Source organism: Coptis chinensis, chromosome 3 (genome assembly GCF_015680905.1).
Source record: "Coptis chinensis isolate HL-2020 chromosome 3, ASM1568090v1, whole genome shotgun sequence".
Classification (NCBI taxonomy): Eukaryota; Viridiplantae; Streptophyta; class Magnoliopsida; order Ranunculales; family Ranunculaceae; genus Coptis; species Coptis chinensis.
In genome coordinates, this window is record NC_141458.1 from 29,642,719 (window position 1) to 29,660,529 (window position 17,811).

General features: G+C 37.1%; 1 protein-coding gene and 2 long non-coding RNA genes across 3 annotated transcripts; 2 read left to right on the top strand and 1 right to left on the bottom strand.

The window, feature by feature from the left end:
• Nucleotides 1–6,673: 6,673 nt before the first annotated feature.
• LOC147509072 (uncharacterized) lies at nucleotides 6,674–11,180 on the top strand. The gene is made up of 2 exons (XR_015218355.1): nucleotides 6,674–7,432; nucleotides 10,770–11,180. It is a non-coding gene; the product is annotated as an uncharacterized LOC147509072 (long non-coding RNA).
• Nucleotides 11,181–11,405: 225 nt separating this feature from the next.
• LOC147509073 (uncharacterized) lies at nucleotides 11,406–12,237 on the bottom strand. Its single transcript, XR_015218356.1, has 2 exons — nucleotides 12,108–12,237; nucleotides 11,406–12,014 (listed from the first exon to the last, which is right to left on the bottom strand). It is a non-coding gene; the product is annotated as an uncharacterized LOC147509073 (long non-coding RNA).
• Nucleotides 12,238–12,749: 512 nt separating this feature from the next.
• LOC147509074 (uncharacterized) lies at nucleotides 12,750–13,389 on the top strand. Its single transcript, XM_086601370.1, has one exon. It carries the CDS (start codon nucleotides 12,794–12,796, stop codon nucleotides 13,271–13,273), a length of 480 nt encoding a protein of 159 aa, XP_086457496.1. The 5' UTR covers nucleotides 12,750–12,793; the 3' UTR covers nucleotides 13,274–13,389.
• Nucleotides 13,390–17,811: the final 4,422 nt, after the last annotated feature.

Sequence of the window (17,811 nt, forward strand, 5' to 3'; positions counted from 1 at the left end):
ATTTACATTGGTGTAGTATGTGGGTCGAATTTCTTGGAAATTCATCTACTCAACTCTATCAATCTTCTCGAAGACTTTAATTTCCAAGCTCACGAAGCGTGGCAATAGAAATGAAATGCTACCAATATTCAAAGAATTGCACCAACAATTGGAGGTCGTCCCAAATTACAAAGCACAATGATTGTCAATTTTTCAAATAAACTATTGTATGGAAAAACAGTGGATTCTCAATACATTTCTTGATCGACCAGATAAGTATTTGTTTTATTGCTTCTGTAAATCTTGAAAACCTTAAAGACTCGGCAAATTGGGATTGCATATATCTGTTAAATATTGTTCCTTAGTTTCTACTGCATAGTCATAATTTATTTAATATTCTCATGTTCAACTTTTAGAACACCAAATTCTAGCACTGGTAGACCTTATATGGTCACCTTGAACAAAGCTTTATTGGTTAGAACACCAAATTCTAGCACTGATTACGTTTATTCTTTTGAAAGCTCCTGTTAGGTTGTTACACCCTTTGATTAACATGGTATTTTAGGGTGAATTAGTGAATTGAAAGATCCATATATTACTCTAGCATGATAGTTACCATTGAAAATATATGGGCGTCCTTCATATACTTAGAGATGGACCTAACGAAGGGAGTAATTAATAACTTTTGGACTTAGATTTCAGGCGTTTCAAAATTGCATATATGTTAAGCATAGCATTGGTTTAATTTCTCTCTGATTGATGACTTAAGGTCAACAACCGTATCAGTTCCATGGGGGGAAAGCTGACCTGATCAGCTACGAACTTTTTGTACATGATGTTTAATACAATTAGATTGTAACTTATGCATATGCATGAATCATTCGATGTATACACTTCAATAATATCCTTTACTCTATAAATCTGTTATGTTATACAAAACTTGAACTAGTTTCGTAGATCATTGGAAACATTCCAATTATTACTTGACCAAGTTTCACAGCTTGAGTTTTGGTCGGCCTGACAATTTGGTTATGTTCTATTCGCTATATATTGTTTCGCAGATCTAACACATTTCGCCGTCGCTGGTCAAACTACGTATTACAGGCACTAGCATTTTTGAAAGTGTATATGATTAGCTCCCAAATGTGCATTTATTACCTTTACATTACTGCATTTCAACCCTTCTTATGCATAATAAACAGACAACTCATAGCTTTTACTGCCTTTTGCAGGTTATATGCCATTTCAGACCACTTATCATAAAAGATGCATTTTAGCGCCAAAAAGAGTTTTATTAACGCTTCTTATGAAGACTCAGGCTTTTATGAAAAAGTGCTAAAAAAGTCAAAATCAAAGTCAAAGATCAAAGACTCAAATCCAGAAGACTGAAATTTGTGTCCTTAACTCAGAAGACTGTCTAGATGGATGACCTTGTCTCAAAAGTAGTACTACTCAAGAAGAAAAAGGAAAAACAAAAGCATAAAGAAAAAAGAAAAAGTAAAAAAGCAAATGTGTGAGGTGTCTCAATTATAGAGGGAGAGGGCAAATTAGTTATTGTAAAAGTAGGAGTATAAAAGCAAAAAGTAGGGAGATAAAGCAATATCCAATTTTTGGTTTGACAACCCAAAAATTGAAATCAATTTTATCATGTTTTCTTAGGTAGATTTACATTATTGCAATTTATTTTCTTGTCTTGTTATTTATTTTATTTCAATCTATTTGTTTTTTTTTTCAAGTTCTTCATTGCATTCAATACTTGTTGTTTAATCTTGTCATACCAATCAACTTGGATTTAAACTTCCTTGTCATTTAATCTTAAGAACACTAGTTACACTCATTTGAAGACATCAAATGAGTATGACTTGGTGATAAAACTATCTCATTTCCTCTCATTTTCTTTCATGTTTTAATCTTATACAACTTTATTATTTTCAATATTTTTCCTCTCTTAACAACTAGTCTTTCAATACTCTTTTAGATTTAGAAAAAGTGGTTAAGAAAAGTTGACAAAATTTTTGTTTTCATTCATCATCATTCCTCCTATCTTAAGATTTATGATAGAAACTTCAACACTCACCACAATATTTACAACTTCAAATGGCGCCGCTGTCATGAATCTAAGCTTGGGAAAAAGATGAACGAAAACAACCATTTTGAAACTCTTCCCCTTAACTCTTTTTCATTTATTTTCAAGTTTTATGTTTTAGTATTTACTTACTCATGTTTTCTTGTTTTACTACAGATTCAATCAAACGGAACTCCCCATTTGAACACGGCAGAGATCCGGGAGAAGTTGTCAAAAGCTCGGAACAAAAGGTGAACAACAAGCCACGCCCGCGCCTTCTCACTCCCTCTACCGCGCCCCACTTTGAACAAAACATGATCCCGTAGGTACAAGTTCTTTTTCGTGTTTAGTAGATTAATTTTGTAGGATTTGATTAATCAAACTATTAGCCATTTGAAACTAGTTAGATTTTGAATTTTTAATGTTTTGAAAAACAAAAAAATATAGATATAAACATAGTTTTTTAGACATTAGTCATATTATTACTATGATAATTAGACTTTGGTCCAAAAATGCTGAAATATTAGTTTTTGTCCTACTTCTATTACTTGACTGTCAGTCAATTCAGTCAACTCAATCAGTTGACTGTGGTCATACTGTTTGCTATTTTCAAATAGCCAGAGTGTGCATCACACGTACTTACAAGTAGGACTAAACTCTAATATCTAACTTACAATAAGGACCATGTCCTTACGATGACATTATTATCTGGGTCAAATACTAACTTATCTTTAAGAGTGAGAGAGGACGATGATTTAGACAATGTGTATAATATCTTCCAATATCCCTTTTCCCATGTATCGAAGGAATCGGGCTTCTGAGAAAGAAGCCATGCGTGACTCTTACCAGCTAGAGTGAAAGAAAATACTCGTAACATCACTTGATTGTCGATGAAGCCTAGATGGTGGAAAGTATTGCATACTTCATATATCCGGCGTAGATGTTCGTACGGTAACTCGTGTTCAAACCCGTGAAAAATGAGTAGAAGATTGAACACGTTTGGTAGAATGCGAAAATCATTCTTAATTAAGCGGTGTGAGTCATATACAAGATGGAGGTCCATCTTGTAACGGTGTGAAGAAGTTGGAGAGAGGCTCTTTAGCTTGCATGTCTTCGTCGGCCATCTTAGTAGGTGGGGGCGAGAAATTGAAGATTGTCTAGGACGACGTGCACTCCTACGTGAGTAAGTTTTATTCTCGCTAAACCTTGTAATGCCTGAATGCAGTATCATGCACTTTTAGTAAGATAACAAAACTATCCTAACATGCACAAACGATGTAGTGGATGCTCAAACAATCGGAATTTATTTTTGCAAGTTGGAGTTTTGAAAATCTTTGCTTGGTCTATAAATTACTATGCCCTGCTCAAACGGACAATTGGGCTCGAAACTATGATGGATCTACTACACGGCTTAGAAGAGTAAGCAATCACTTCACCAAGTGGTGTGATACCAAGAATCTCACTCACGATGAATCTGGGGGAGGGGAGTGAGGAAGGTAGTTGGTCCACCGAAATCTGGTAACTGATTACTCTAAATCCTCGTGGCTATATTTTTGTCCTTTTCTGGAGGAGCATGACTACTTTAGGATATAGTTGATTGATTTTAATTTGTTTGTTTGGTTTAGGCTTCAAAAATCAAGCAACGTCCAGTTTATCTACATTAGATAATGACTTCCCAATGGTTGTTATGTGGCTCGGGTTCAGCCTTATGCATGAATTGAAATTGCAGTGTGAAAATTAAAATCAAGCAATAATGTAAGCATGCTTGAACACATAAGGTATCCTCTTATATGGGATTCGAGGAGGTTTAGAGTTTACCACTCAAGCCGTGCTTACATGCTGCTTGAGGAGAATGCAATGTTGGTTGGTGCGTGATCTGAGAATCAGGCCCAACCGTTCGAGTGTTCCCTGTTTTATGCTACAAAAAGGCCTACTTAAAAAGCCTACAATTCGGGTTTTTAATAATTATACAACTTTGCCTTCAAGAGCCCAAAACATAAAAGTAAACTAATACTAATACTAATACTAATATTAATACTGACAGATTAATTATATTAACTAGAGCTAATCGTAATTAGAGTGTTGATTACCAAGTTGATTCAAAGTGTGCGAGTGTATGATTCACGACTCGCCTCACACACTCGAACTTCCCAAGGCAATGAAAACTCTAATCCTTGGTAAGTTGCACAACTTCAACCAAGTGATCAACTCATGCTAACATACATAACCAACATAACCTAATATTTTTGATTTTTGATTTTTGTATTTTTTTAAAAAAATATTATTATTATTATTTATTTGTATTTATCACAACAAAGTTCACTAATTTATACTACTATATTACAAAATCCAGATTTGTAGTTACAACCACAAGACAAATTGGATCAAGTAGTCAAAAAATGGCAGCAAAGTGCCTGGAGGTGGCTGGGCGGTCGTCCCACCAGTTTCAGCGAAGTTTTGTCGGCTTCCGTCAACAGCTTCAGCTCCTTTCTAGTAGTTCAACCTTGAACCTTGATTTGAAATAAAACAGATTAGTATTGAAAAATAAGGAAATGAAATGACGGAAAAAAATGAAAAACAAGAAATAGAGGGGATAGAATGATGCTTCCCTTCTTAGAGCTCAACCAAGAATCCATGTTCTTTCAATTCATAACGGTAGTGCCATTTGAAATTTGTTGTATTATGGTAAGTTCATAGAGATTGATGAGGTTCACCATAAATTGTTTAGAAGATGGATTGATGGGAGTTTATGAAGAAGAGAATGTAGGATTCTTAACTTTCATGACTTGTTTTTGAATGACTCAAACTTTGTATTAAAACTTTCTAAACTTAAATGAAACAACTTTCATTGATGAACTTTGATTGAAGATTGAAACATAAACTTGAAATGAAACAACTTTGATTGAAGATTGAAACATAAACTTGAAATGAAAAAGAATGAATTGAAGAACAAAAAGTAAAAACAAAACTTGAATGTAAATGACTTGAAAATAAAGATTATATTACTCCTACATGACACTAGAATAAGTCTAAGTGTATTCTCTCCTCCTACTTTTAGGTTTTATACTCCTACTTTTATAAAAGACTGATTTGCCCTCTCCCTCTACAATCAAGGCACCTCATTATGTTGATTTATGCTTTTGCTTTTTTATATATTCTTGAGCAAGCTAGGTTTTGAGCAAGTCTTCTTTTATAGCAAGGTCATCCATCTCTAGTTTTATGAGTTAAAGACGTGACTTTCAATTATCTGGTTTTGAGCCCTTGACCTTTGACTTTTTTCAGCACTTTTTCATAGTAGCTTTAACACTATTACGACAATTTACTGGTGTTGTTATGATGTTTTAAAGCTTCAAGGCACTGTGTAGTGTGTCAAAAATGTCTTAACAACTAAAAAGCAATGAAGACCAATATAAAATCACTATGCTCTTCATTAGAATTTGAAACCTTTAATATATTCTGTAATCATTCTTCATTAACGTTAGAGGAATTTTTTTCTTACAAATATGAGGAGAGAGAAAATAAAAATATAATTAAGTAATTGATATGTTGGTGGGCCCAAAATTTTCTTATACTTAGTAACAAAAAGATAATAAATGTGAAGAGAGAGAGAGAAACACGTGAGAGGGATTTATTAAACTTTCAGAAATCTTATTTTGTGGGACCCATTATATATTGATTTTATATTAGAGATAATTGATGACATGAGAGAGAAACACGTGAGGAATTTGATTTTATATTAGAGATAATTGATGACGTCCCCGTAACGGATTGTCCGTGTTTAAGAGAATTCCTATAGGTACATATAAATCTCACACTATAAATAAAATTTCAAAGTTGGCAAATATATATGAAAATCTCAATTTATAAAAATATCAAAATTTAAATAGTTTCTAGGCTAGGTAGCCAAAAAGTCAGCAGCTACATGAACAAAGCTCTTACAACTAAAATTGGCAAATATGTTTTTGATGGCTTTGACAAGTATTGACGCCGACCCATGGGAGCTCCTCAGTTTTCCTTAGAATCTGTATTGCGCTATGCTAGTCTGACGCAACTTAACTATCACCTTTGTCTTCTCAAGTAGTAGATATCTCTCGAGGCCTATGTGAATTGCCGGCAGTAGAGCCTCTCAAACGCGACATCGACGTTCGACACATGGGGCAAGTGTCTTGCGAACCGAACGTCTTGACGCAATTTCGGTGAAACATATGCGAGCAACTCAAGAGCTCAACATCCCGTCCACTTAGTAGCGTGTCGAAGCATATGGGACACCCTTCTTTCGTGAAGTTTTCTTCAATATACTTAATATACTGCTCCTTTATCCCCTCATTGAACTCTTTTTCATTGACAAAAAGAAATTCTGTAGCCTCTAGGAAAAATGTAATCGTTAGCTTCTTCATATTATTACACTCCTCATATTTAGAGCTTTATCACTAGTACGTGATATATCTTCCTTGATATTATCCCACTTCTCACGGCTAATCACCTCAGACAATCGATCCTCCGTTAGATGTTTATAGACATTGTTATGACCTTATTTAGGCCCATTGGGCCTAATGGTCTGGGTGTGCCAGTTGAATGGGCCAAGGAGAGACCGGAGGATGAAAAGGGAGAGGGCTGAGAAGAGTTGAGAAGGGGAAGTATAAAAAGGAACAAGGGAAGTTAACTAGAGGAGAGGGAAAAACCCTAGGGAGGAGGAGAGATATAGACTAAGAAATTTGAGGTTGTAACAATGGCGCCGTCTGTGGGGACCGAAACAAAAAGCTATGTTTCGACTGTCAAGTTCAAAATCTATGATCTATCACATCTCTTCTTCTTATTTTGATTCTTCTTTCTTCTTCATTATTGTTTCGACTAGTAATACTGTTTTTTCAACTTCTTCTTCAATCTCTAAACAAAAAATGTCTTTGAAATACGTTTTTGAGTTTAAGACTAGCAAAGAACTTGGACATCTGTGGAGAACAGAATAAAAAGTTATTGTTCTCTAACGCACCAGGGGAAGAATTACCTACTTGGGGAAACACAAACAAGTGAAATAGATCCGCTGTCCTACCACCATTTCTCCACACAAAATATAAACAAACAGACTACTCTCCAAATCCGAAGTTTCTGGCCAACAAACAACTTTCCAGCAACAAGTTGCTTTGACAGAGGCACGTCCAAAAGGGCATCCATTACGTGGCAGCTACTGAAGATGGAGCTGCTGGTCTATTATTAGAAAAGATTTGTGTTCAAAGATGAACTAATGGTTATATAAGAGGCGTAAATCAGATCTATGATATTGGGATTGACAAGGTGTTTCGGTCACTAGTTTCGTTACTACCTTGGACTTCTCTTAACTTGGAACTGTATATTCTATTGGACTACAATGAAGAGAGGTCATGTTGCACTGTAAGTTAATGGCTCTTAGTTCTCTTTCTCCATAACTCTTTCTTTAATTGTTCCTTTTAGTTAATTTGTAATGGCGAAAATCAAGGGTTTCTTAAACCCATTATTTTCCTGTGATTCGATGGTGACGGTGTTTATTTTGTTGTCGGTTTGGTTGTTAATAGTTATGGGTTTAGATCTACAAGGTATTTTGAAGTTTTATTTACTGATTAAGGGTTTTGTGATCACCCCACATTATCTCATTTATAATACTGTGTTACATTGTTAACTTTCATTTGGGGAAGATGACGAGTGGACTCAGTGAGCCCATTCAATAATAGGATATGGCCCTTTTTCTGTAGGCTCGTTCTTGTCGCTGGAGGAACTTGAAAATGGTCTCCGATAATTGTTGTCCAGTTCTCATAATGAACAACGTTAGGGATAAGCTGCACAAGAATTGTTTGTGTTAGTATTTGTGTTTAACACTATTACATTTGATCGAACAAACCAATGTAACCATGACAGAAAACATGGCTATGATAGAACTTATGTGCAGGCATCCAAGTTCCAACATGGAGCCAAAGCCAAGGCTGAGTAAGTCGCACAACTTTGATTAGTCTGCGTCTCTGACATAGAATATACGATAATGTGTTCTAATTTATACATGATTTGGTATTTTGGTGTTCATACATCTTATGATAAGGGATGAAACAGGGTATTGGGAATGTTTGCTATAGTTCTCTTGTTTGCATCAGAATATATGATCCATCATACCTCAACATGTGGTGAGGAGTGCTCTCTTTGGATTTAGAATGCTAGGGAAGTGACTGGATGCTTTCTTTATTAGTCAGAATAATAATTAATTGGATTCTCATCATTCCTCCTTTGATAGTCGATAGTCAGTTGTCATTGCTCAAGGTCTCTAGTCTTTTTTCATCTTACCACATATACGTTGTATTGTTGTGATGCTTCTTCTTATCTAGTTATAAATTTGGTAAAAGAAATTTTATTGTGCGCATATCAAAATATCAGTGATGGAAATATGAAACATGAAAAGGTTGCAAGACCGGGACGCGGCGTTTGGGCCCTCCGAAACATGAGAAGGTCGCAAGTCCTAGACGCGGCATTTGGGCCAGTCCAAAACATGAAAAAGGGGCGCAAGTCCTGGACGCGGCGTTTGGGCCCTCCAAAACATGAAAAAGGTTGCAAGACCGGGACGCGGCGTTTAGGCCCTCCGAAACATGAGAAGGTCGCAAAGTCCCGGACGCGCATTTGGGCGATCCAAACATGAAAAGGGGCGCAAGTCCTGGACGCGGCGTTTGGGCCCTCCAAAACATGAAAAAAGGTTGCAAGACCGGACGCCGGCGTTTGGGACCTCCAAACATGAGAAGGTCGCAAGTCCCGGACGCCGCATTTGGGCGATCCAAACATGAAAAGAAGGTCGCAAGTCCCGACGCGGCATTTGGGCCATCCAAAACATGAAAAGAAGGTCGCAAGTCCCGACGCCGCATTTGGGCCATCCAAACATGAAAAGGGCGCAAGTCCCGACGCCGGGCGTTTGAGCCCTCCTCAAACATGAAAAGGTTGCAAGACTGACGCCCGGCGGCGTTTGGGCCCTCCTCAAACATGAGAAGGTCGCAAGTCCCGGACGGCATTTGGGCCAGTCCGAAACATGAAAAGGGGCGCAAGTCTTGGACGCAGCATTTGGGCTCGTCCAGAACATGAAAAGGTTGCAAGTCCTGGATGCGGCGTTTGGGCCCCTCTGAAACATGAAAATGATGCAAGTCATGGATGCGGCGTTAGGGCCCCTCCAAAACATGAAAAATGCGAAAGTACGTCCTGGACGTGGCATTTGAGCCAGTCCGAAAAATGAAAAGGGCATGAATGGTTGTCCTAATTAATACTTGGGGGCAACCTAAGCAAGGAAAGAGCTAAGTATCCCTGAGGACTAGCAGTACTTGGGGGTGGAGGTCCCTGGACTTGGCATGGTATGCCGGTCCGAATCAAACACTTGGGGGCGGAGGTTCCTGGACGCGGCATGGTACACCAGTCCGAATCAAAGACTCAGGGGGCAGATAATTGTTGTCCCTGGACTTGGCATGGTACGCCGGTTCGAATCAAACACTTGGGGGCAAAATGATATTCGGATCCAATAGTTACATTTGTTAGTTGATCCCTAGTTGGTTTTACCAAACCAGCCGGCATCAACTTGGGGGCATGCGAATATAACAAATAGTCATATACGATACTTTCGTACTTGGTCAAAAGAAAAGAGTGGATTATGAGGAAAATGGTGACTAGCGTTCATAAAGATGGAGGGTGTTATCATTTCACAATATATTTGTGTTTAAAATAATTTGTTCAACGTGGAAACATATAAGAAGGGGCTTTCTTTTAACTGCTAAGCAGTTTATGAATGCAACAGTGGTTTGTTTAGGTGTTCAAGCAGTTCTTTATATTTTGAACTTGTTTTGAATGGGGATACTCTTATTTTATAAGTGAAAAATAGTTGCATATTGAACTTATTCTCTGTGAGAGGTTCGGAGGCATCTCTTTCTGTGTTTCAATACAGTTTGGCATCATTTGTAGTTCCTGTAAAAAGATATGGGTTGAAGTTATATTTATTCAACTGTAGTTCTATTTGAAAGTGATTTCCTAGTTTTGTTTCTTAATTATGAAATAAATGTTTTCACTTGCAGATTCTTTGAATAGAAACTTTATGTGCTGCTGATTGGTGGTTTTATACTAGTGAAACTTGATATAATGCACTTGTCTCGTTTAAATTGGAGAAAAATATTTTATCGGAACTTATTTTGCATATGATGGTTGTCTTGCCACTTCTTGTAAAAGGGCTGGATCATGGAACTAAAGAGGACAGTTCTAAACTCTGTGAAACACTAGACATACAATCTATATATATATATATATATAGATTCCTAATATTGATCCGAATCTGTTTGGCCTTGTGTTTGTTGAGGTAGGTGCTTTTGTGCAAGGCCCAAAATATCGATATCGATGAATATATCGGTGTACCCAAAAACCGATATATATCATATAGGACCATTTTTTGTAATCAAACTATTTAAAATATCGAAATATATATATATATATATATATATATATATATATATTGAAATTCCTAATATTGATCCGAATCTGTTTGGCCTTGTGTTTGTTGAGGTAGGTGGTCCATGCTTTTGTGCTCATTTTCATTACTTTGTCATGCTGACGGTCAAAATTTCTAGCTACAATTTCCATATTTATGTAAATTACTTTGAGCTCACTTGGATCATTGCATGACATCTTAGCTGTGGCATGTAATATGAAACGATCACCTTTTGAGCTTTCCGTTGGCTCGCAGCTCGCTCAAGGGAATATCTCTAGTCCTTGATTGTTTCCCTAAGCCAATGAAGCTTTAGTTTAAGCTCTGCACCACTGCTGAAGTTAATTGGACAACGAGGTAATATTGCTGAAGCAGCTGGAACGTTTGCATATGCCGTGAACTTCCCTATAGCCAAGTTTTTGCAGGCGCAAAGCAAAATGATGGTCATGGCTATTATAGCATTTGCTGCACTGATTTTTCACACTGATGGTCAAGTTATTTGTTACTTATCCTCCAAGAATATATAGAACTAGACTTCCACATAGCAGAACGTCTGTCAGATAGAATGCATGCATTATTTCGTTTCCTGTCAACTAATTATTTGGTTGAAAAACCACATAATCTTCTAGTGGACTCGTAATTAAGATTGGCAGTTATGCATAGTAATAATATCTTGAAGACCTGGTCTTTTTGGAGGGGCCTCAGTCCCATAAAAGAACCAGATCAATTAGATATATCTGCTTACAACAAACTCAGGTTGTTCCGGAGCTTGTGATTGCTTGAACAATTACTTCAATTCATTCAAATCAGATATTGATCGCACATAGAGATTGGGGCACTACGAGATTGCAAGCGAATGTTGTGTACCTCATTTATCTATCTACGAACGTCGCCTTACGCACTCAAACTAGATGTTTTTGAAACCATTGTTAAGTCAAAGAAACATATCTCAAATGTTTCTTTGACTTAACAATATATTTTATCGGAAGAGAAATAGTGTTTAAAACGCATAGATAGTTGCTTGACAGTTAACACGCCAGTGAATTACATTTTTGACATATGGAAGTCCGTTTAACTTTGAACACACTAGTTTTGTTCAGTACAAAGGCTTAGAATCACATTAAACCAACATAAGTTGGTTCATAACAAGATCAGTTACAGTGCACCTCCGTCGAACATTGAAGTTTATATCTTTGACGATGGAAGTATGGGTTTGAGGTTGATTGGAAGATTCAGTGATGGATATGGAAACGGTTGACACTTGATCGCTTCATTGGGATCCACCAGTGACCACTCAAACTTTATTACCAAGTGATGGATGACAACGAGCGTTTCAATTCTCCCGAATTCGGTCCCTATGCACATCCGAGTCCCTGCTCCAAATGGTACATACGCATATGGAGGAATTGGTTTCAGAGGGTGTTCGAAGCGAGAAGGATCAAATGTAGTCGGATTATCGAAAATGTCCTTGTTCAAGTGAGTTCCACAAGCAACCCAAAACACCTGTGAAAATTGAACATAAAGAAAAATTAAAATTAATGAAATTAAAATCAGAAGAATGCTAAGAAGCAGGTACAGAAAAAGGTGCATCCATACCACCCCAATCGCCCAACATGGCAAACTCTGATTTCTTGGCACCACGAACCGAATGAACGGGAACGGTCCGCGGTACCAAGAAGGGGGCAACTGTTATGACCTTATTTAGGCCCATTGGGCCTAATGGTCTGGGTGTGCCAGTTGAATGGGCCAAGGAGAGACCGGAGGATGAAAAGGGAGAGTTGAGAAGGGGAAGTATAAAAAGGAACAAGGGAAGTTAACTAGAGGAGAGGGAAAAACCCTAGGGAGGAGGAGAGATATAGACTAAGAAATTTGAGGTTGTAACAGACATCATCATAATGCTTACGCAAGTAAACTAACGGAACTGTTTTCGAAAAAGGCTCTTGATGAATACTAGATAATTCTCTTCTTCCATGGCATGCTCGACTAATAATATTATCATCTCCACAAGCATACGAAGCATACAAACATCAAACTCAATCTTCACATTCCTATCAACATTCTCTTCAATTTCCTTACTCCAACCCCAAAAACACCTTCTAAAATCTAGTTCCATGTTCTGTGTATCCAGATAATGAACTCGATCACCAAGTACATATAGAGTTCTTTTTAAATTCGGAGTCCATGGGCCCTATACCAGGCCCAACAAAAAAGATTTCCAACTACTTAAATAGTTATATTTTTCATCAGTGTCTTCTCTACACTTGGAGATCTGACCTCTGAAAATGGCACCAAAAACCAATTCAATGGACCCACTATTCCACATCTTAAAAATAGTCCCATACTCCTTCCTCCGTATCCCCCGTACACGTCTCCGTCTCCCGTCATTTACACTGCCGTCAGCAATGACAGTTTTCTCCCTAATCTTATTAACATATTTCCTAGTCGTATCCGGATTCGTATATGACGTCATAGTTGAGCCACCTGGTATTGGTTCAACACAAGATCCATTTACTGGTACTGTAAAACCAGTCGTGTTTTTACCTGGTCGGGTAAATGGACAGTATATAATTGAAGGACTGTCTTCGGGTTTTATGTTTGTGTTGGGTGGAATTGGGATTATATTGATGGATCTTTCACTTGATCGTAATCGAGCCAAAAGTGTTAAGGTGTCTTTTGCTGCTGCTGGTATTGCTTCTCTTGTTATTGCTTATGTTATGAGTATCTTGTTTATTAGGATTAAGATTCCTGGTTATCTTGGTTGAGTTGCCTCAGTTTGACACTTTGGTGTTTTAATTGGACGGAATGTATTGATGTTTTTGGTGATAATGTATGGAACTAATATTATCATCTTATTGTTAATTTTTACATGTTTTGTGCCTATTTGAGTTATATATATTGTACACCATAACATTATATGCTAGTTTGGCCTTCCAAATGATTGTTGGTTTTTAAAGAGGAATATATGAATAGAGAATTCTACTGTGTTCAATATGGGTCTGTGGAGGGTGACAGTTGAAGCAAGTGATACTCTGTTGTCTGTTAGTTGTATTGGCGAAGAGAAGCAATTAGATCTGATTTCATTGATAGAAGTAGAATAAACGTAAATGAAAAGCTTGATACTCTTTTTTGGGATTAGGGTATATACTGGGACTTAAGAAATGCAATACTATCACTTCAGGGCTGTTATTTAATTTGGTCAGGAAAGGAGGAGTTACTTTTCTTGGAATATGGGAAGAGTACTCGAAAACAAAACTTCTCAACAACACAAAGATAATAATGATGTACTTTTTAGTAGATGAAACTTATGAGTCACAGTCCCCTCTGTAAGGCTACCATTTTGGGGCCATGTGTGTCTCCTTGAAGCCTTTATTGGCATAGAAAGGGCACATATTAATTCGGGGAGATATGAAGCGGCCTAGTAGGAGTTTTACATTAGAGAGACATACTCAAGAAATGACTTTTACATGAGAGCATCAATACGACGAGAAATCCCTAGTTTTAATTAACTTTATCTAACTTAGGTTTGGATTTAACCTTTAGGTACATATTACATGAAATATTGGGAGGTTTTCCTAGAACAGGGTACGTCACCTTGCTGATGAGGATAGTAGTTGGAAGGAGGATGAGGCATATGATGGGAAACGTTGGAGTTGTGGTGGATTGTAGAGGAAGTGGAAGATAATATAATGAAGTTTTGGAGATAATATGATGAGCTATACCAGGTAATTGGTTGTTGATCCTTAAAGAGAAATTCGATAAAAAGAGAGATTCTAATCTATGTATTAAGCATGAGGTGCTCTGTGTTCTGTTACTTGCCTCTGTTTTTGTAAATTGAAGTAGATAAAGGTAAAAGGAAAGCTTGATGCTCTTTTCAGGAATAAGCTACACTGGGACATTGAAAATACAGTACTCCCAGTCCAGGGCTGTCATTTACAGAGTTCAGGGGAATGAGATTATCTATTTTTAATTTGGCATCTTATAATGGGTTTTGTGAATATGGGAAGAGTACTAGTGTACTGCGAAGCAATATGCTTAACAACACGTAATTGGTTGTTGGTCTTTAAAGAGAATTCTATGAAAAGAGAAATTTTAAGCTATGTAATATGGATATGTGGACGGTGACAGTGGAACCAAGAGATACTCTGTGGCCTGTTAGAAGGATTAGCAAAGAGAAGCAATTAGATCTGTTCTCATTGATTGAAGTAGAATAAAGGTAAAACGAAAATGTGATGCTCTTTTGGGAGTAGGCTATGCTGGGATTTAAGAAATGAAGTACTCTTATTTCAGGGCTGTTATTTAGTTTGGTCAGGAAAGGAGGAGGTTAATTTTCTTGGAATTTGATAAGAGTACTAAAAAACAATCTCCTCCACAACACAAAGATATTAGTGATGTACCTTTTAGTAGACGTTACTAACGAGTAAAAGTCCCCTCCGTAAGTCTATTATCTTGGGACAATGCATGTCTTCTTAAAGCCTTTATTGGCATAGAAAAAGCACATGTTGATTTTAGGAGATATAAAGTGGCCAATAGTACGAGTTTGAAATTATAGAAGCACACTTAAAAAGTGACTATGACATGGGACCATCAATAAGGCAAGAAATTCTTAGTTTTCATTGATTTTTTCTTAAGTCTGGCTTTAGTCTTTAGGTACGTATCACATGAACTATTTGTTAATCGGTAATGTGCGAGTTTTTCCTTGGACATATAATAACATTGTACGTCAAAAGCCACACCTTACTGATGAGGATATATGCACAATGGATACGTAGAAGCAAGACGTACTCTTTGGTCTGTTAATTAGGTCTTTTCTTTATTGATATTGAAGTAGAATAAAGGTAAAAGGAAAGCTTGATGCTCTTTTCAGAAATAGGTTATCCTGGGACTTTAAAAGTACAGTATTCTCAATTCAGGGCTGTTAGTCAGTCAGAGTTCAGGGGGATGAAATCATCAATTGTTATTTTGGTATCTTATGCGATAGTGTGTATTTTTTTTTATAACTTACTCGAGTTTCTGGGAATACGTGAAGAGTACTAGAAAACTATATGCTTAACAAAAGGGGCACATATTAGTTTTTGGAGATGTATCGCGGCCACTATAGTTATAGATTTTGGAGATTGACAATATCAGAGACATGTGCAAGAATGACTATTAGATAAACATAAAACTAAAAAAAAAGGTGAAGTGTTTGTATGCAAGCTACTTGAAAGGTGAGATTGTGGTTGGAGTTTCGTGCTACATGTAGAGGGGCCTAGAGATATATATTTGAATTGCCTGCTGTATAAATTGGAGCTCTTACTGTTTTGGGCATTCTAGGGTTTTAGTTCTATATATTGAGTGTAATTTACCTTGGATATTTTAGAACAAACCTTTTCTGCAAAAGATGGCGAACTTCTTTCTATGAACTGACATTCAGAACATGAGATGGAAGCTGTTTTTCTGGTGCATTTTCTGATGGATCTTACCTTTTATGTCTACTATTGGTACTCTAGGTTGTGTTGAACAATAGGGGATGGGTGTGAAATCTAGTGCTTCTATATAATTTACTTTGGATGATTTAGAACATATCTTTTCTGCAAAAGATGGCAAACTTCTTTCTATGAACTAACATTCAGAACATGAGGTGGAAGACGTTTTTCTGGTGCATTTTTTTTTATGGATGCAGAGTCTGATGGAAATATAAGATATGTGCACTGTTCTCTCACTGCAAGACATTGCCTTTTATGTCTACTATTGGTACTTTAGGCTGTGTTGAACAATAGGGGATGGGTGTGAAATCTAGTGCTTCTATATAATTTACTTTGGATGATTTAAAACAAATCTTTTCTGCAAAAGATGGTGAACTTCTTTCTATGAACATGAGGTGGAAGATGTTTTTCTGGTGCATTTTTTGATGGATGCGGAGTCTGATGGAGATATAAGATATGTGCACTGTTCTCTCACTGCAAGACGTTGCCTTTTATGTCTACTATTGGTACTCTAGGACTCTAGGTTGTGTTGAACAATAGGGGGATGGGTGTGAAATCTAGTGCTGCTATCTGGATGCCTGCCATTTGTCATTTGTAATAAGGAAATGTGGTTTTCTATTGATTGAGAAAGAACTGCTGCAGCATTATGGACCTGTAGAAGTTATGATACATGATATAGTGATATACTGCAGTATTTGATGCACTGGATGTAGTTTTGGTGGCTACTATTTGGAGAAAACTCTTGCAGTAAACTTTCAGTTGTGAATTCTAGATGGAAAAATAATTTACTTTCTAAAGTTTGCATGTAACTGTTGCATGAGCAAAATTGAGTTGAATAGTTATTTTCATTCAACTGTAATCGGCAAATGCCAATTTACAAAACCAATTATAATGATAATAATTTGGTAATGGCAATAGATTTTATAGATTTTATGGAGTGGTATTTCATCTTCACAAGAATTTCTGGCAAAATTAGAAAACAATACCGTAAACATTTTTTTTCCTTTTTCCTTTACAAACGTGTGTGCATGAGGCCTGTTACGTACTTACGTACTTTTATAGCTGGAAAGCCCAATTCACACTCGGGCCCATTGCATTTAAATGCTGGAGTGCTGGACCAAACAAGTCCAACGCCATTCCAAATCATGGGCTTTGAACCAACTCCGTCTTTTCATAGTTTCATTATTTCATTTAGCTCTTGATTCCGTTTCAAACTTTGCTGTATCTCATATCACATTTTTCACATATGCTTGGAGCCTTAGAGTAAAGCATGGAATCTAAGAGACCAGTAACAGAATATCTGTTTCATTAGAATAGCAGAGAAGAAATCGAAGAAGGCTAAGAAAATAGCTGATGAGATGAGACGCAAAGGAAATATGAATGCCTTGATTTCACCAGGGGCAAACATCATTACCATATCAAGTGGATCAAGTGCGTCTCACAGTGGTAACGGACAGGAGCTTGATCTCATGAGTGATAGCAGTGAAGACACTGAATCTGAATCTGAGGAAGAACAATCGGAATCTGAAAACTCTGAGGAGAATCTGGGAATTCTGGTGTATGAAGCGAATCCTCATGGACAAGAGATGGTAGAGTATGAATCTGACAACAGTGTCACACAACCGATTCCTCTGGCAGTGGACTACTCATCTGTAGCTCGCAGGCTGACCTATAACATTGAAGTTGGAACAACTGGAATGGCACCAAATCAGAACAACTACCCATCATTGTCTCAGGCAACACAACAAAATGGCTCCAATTCAAAAGGAAATACTACTGGGTTTGCGGGGACAGTCACCTCCATCTCATTGAATGCATGGAATTGTCAAGGGATA